The sequence below is a fragment of the Pterocles gutturalis genome, unplaced genomic scaffold, assembly GCF_000699245.1.
Source record: "Pterocles gutturalis isolate BGI_N339 unplaced genomic scaffold, ASM69924v1 scaffold33600, whole genome shotgun sequence".
NCBI lineage: Eukaryota > Metazoa > Chordata > Aves > Pterocliformes > Pteroclidae > Pterocles > Pterocles gutturalis.
This window is the reverse complement of record NW_010146967.1, coordinates 1-2,328: the sequence shown is the minus strand read 5'-3', so window position 1 is coordinate 2,328 and position 2,328 is coordinate 1. Positions and strand designations below refer to the sequence as shown.

General features: G+C 36.1%; 1 protein-coding gene across 1 annotated transcript; it reads right to left on the bottom strand.

Annotated features, from left to right (window-relative positions):
* Positions 1-1,836: 1,836 nt before the first annotated feature.
* Positions 1,837-2,271, bottom strand: LOC104470844 (high mobility group protein B1-like). Its single transcript, XM_010085913.1, has 2 exons — positions 2,206-2,271; positions 1,837-1,896 (listed from the first exon to the last, which is right to left on the bottom strand). Exons 1-2 carry the CDS (start codon positions 2,269-2,271, stop codon positions 1,837-1,839), a joined length of 126 nt encoding a protein of 41 aa, XP_010084215.1.
* Positions 2,272-2,328: the final 57 nt, after the last annotated feature.

Genomic DNA, 2,328 nt, shown 5'->3' with positions numbered 1-2,328 from the left:
CTTCTTCGTCTTCTTCGTTTTCTTCTTCCTCTTCTTCTTCTTTGTCTTGTTCTTCGTCATCATCTTCTTCTTCTTGGTCTTCTTCTTCTTCTTTTTCTTCTTCTTGTTCTCCTTTTTCTTCTTCTTCTTTGTCTTCTTCTTCGTCTTCTTCATCTTCTTTGTCTTCTTTTTCTTCTTCTTCTTCTTCGTCTTCTTGTTCTTCTTCTTCGTCTTCATCTTCTTCTTCGTCTTCTTGTTCTTCTTCTAATTCTTATTCTTTTTCTTCTTTATCTTCGTCTTCTTGTTCTTCATCTTCGTCTTCTTCTTTTTCTTCATCTTCTTTGTTTTCTTCACCTTCTTCTTCTTCGTCTTATTCTTCTTCGTGTTCTTCTTACTCTTCTTCTATGTCTTCTTCTATGTCTTCTTCTTCGTCATCATCTTCTGTGTCTTCTTCTTCTTCTTCTTTTTATTCTTCATCATCTTCTTCTTTGTCTTCTTCATCTTCTTTCTTCTTCTTCATCTTCTTCATCTTCATCTTCATCTTCTTCTTAGTCTTTTTCGTTTTCTTCTTCATCTTCTTCTTCTTCATTTCTTCTTCTTCGTCTTGTTCCTCTTCCTTTTCTTCTTCCTCTTCTTCTTTGTCTTCTTCTTCGTTAACGTCTTCTGTGTCGTCTTCGTCTTCTTCTTCATCATCTTTTTCTTCTTCTTCTTCTTCTTCATCTTCGTCTTTGTCTTTGTCTTCATCTTCTTCGTCTTTTTCATCTTATCCTTCTTTGTCTTCTTCGTCATCGTCTTTTGTGTCTTCTTCTTCTTCGTCTTGTTCCTCTTCCTTTTCTTCTTCCTCTTCTTCTTTGTCTTCTTCGTCATCGTCTTTTGTGTCTTCTTCTTCTTCGTCTTGTTCCTCTTCCTTTTCTTCTTCCTCTTCTTCTTTGTCTTCTTCGTCATCGTCTTTTGTGTCTTCTTCTTCTTCGTCTTGTTCGTATTCTTCGTCTGGTTCTTCATCTTCTTCGTCTTTTTCATCTTATCCTTCTTTGTCTTCTTCGTCTTATTCGTTATATTCCTCTTCTTCTTTTTCTTCATCGTCTTCTTCTTCTCTTCTTTTTCTTCGTCTTCGTCTTCTTCGTCTTCATCGTCTTCTTCGTCTTCTCCTTTCTTCTTCTTTCTTCGTCTTTTCTTCTTCTTCTTCGTCTTCTTCATCTTCTTCGTCTTCTCCTTCGTTGCCTTCTTCTTCTTCCTCTTCTTCATCTTCTTCTTCGTGTTCTTCGTCTTATACTTCTTCATCTTCGTCTTTGTCTTCTTCTTCGTCTTCGTCTTCTTAATCTTCTTCATCTTTGTCTTCTTCTTCATCTTATTCTTCATCTTCTTCTTCTTCATCATCTTCCTCTTCATCTTCTTCTTCGTCTTGTTCTTATTATTCTTCTTCGTCTTCTTCGTCTTCTTCTTTATATTCATCTTCTTCTTGTTCTTCGTCTTCTTCTCATTCTCCTTCTTCTTCTTCTTTGTCTTCGCTTCTTGAACTTCTTCTTCTTCTTCATTGTCTTATTCTTCGTCTTCTTCATCTTCTTCTTCTTCTTCTTCTTCTTCTTCTTCTTCTTCTTCTTCTTCTTCTTCTTCTTCTTCTTCTTCTTCTTCTTCTTCTTCTTCTTCTTCTTCTTCTTCTTCTTCTTTTTCTTCGTCTTCTTCTTTGTCTTCTTCGTATTCTTCTTCCTGTTCTTCGTCTTCTTCTTCATTTTCTTCCTCTTCTTCATCTTCTTCTTCATTTTCTTCTTCGTTTTCTTCCTCTTCTCCTTCGTCTTTTTCGTCTTCCTTTTCTTCTTCATCTTCTTCGTTTTCTTTGTCTTCTTCGTCTCCTTCTTCTTAGTCTACTTCTGCTTCTTCTTCATCTTCTTCTTCTCCATCTTCATCTTTGTCTTCTTCTTCTTCATCATCTTCTTCATTTTCTTCTTCGTCTTCGTCTTGTTCGTCTTCATGTTCTTCTTCCTCTTCTTGTTCTTTGTCTTGTTCTTCATCATCAACTTCTGTGTCGTCTTCTTCTTCTTCTTCTTCTTCTTCTTCGTCTTCATCTTCTTCTTCGTCTTCTTGTTCTTCATCTTCATCTTCTTCAATTTCTTCTTCTTCGTCATCGTCTTCTGTGTCTTTTTCTTCTTCTTCTTCTTCGTCTTCTTCGTCTTTGTCTTTGTCTTCATCTTTTTCTTCTTCATTTTCTTCTTGGTTTTCTTCTTCAACTTCTTCGTCTTCCTCTTGTTCGTCTTCTTGTTCTTCTTCCTCTTCTTGTTCTGTCTTCTTCGTCATCGTCTTCTGTGTCTTCTTCATCTTCTTCTTCACAAAATCACAGAATCACAGAATGTT

Coding starts and splice junctions, on each gene's coding strand:
- LOC104470844 (XM_010085913.1), bottom strand. CDS start 2,271: ATGACGAAGAAGACAGAACAAGAAGAGGAAGAAGAACAAGAAGACGAA. Junction 1,897..2,205: donor AACAAGAGGAAGACGAAGAA/GTTGAAGAAGAA, acceptor GATGATGAAGAA/GAAGAAGACAAAGATGAAGA.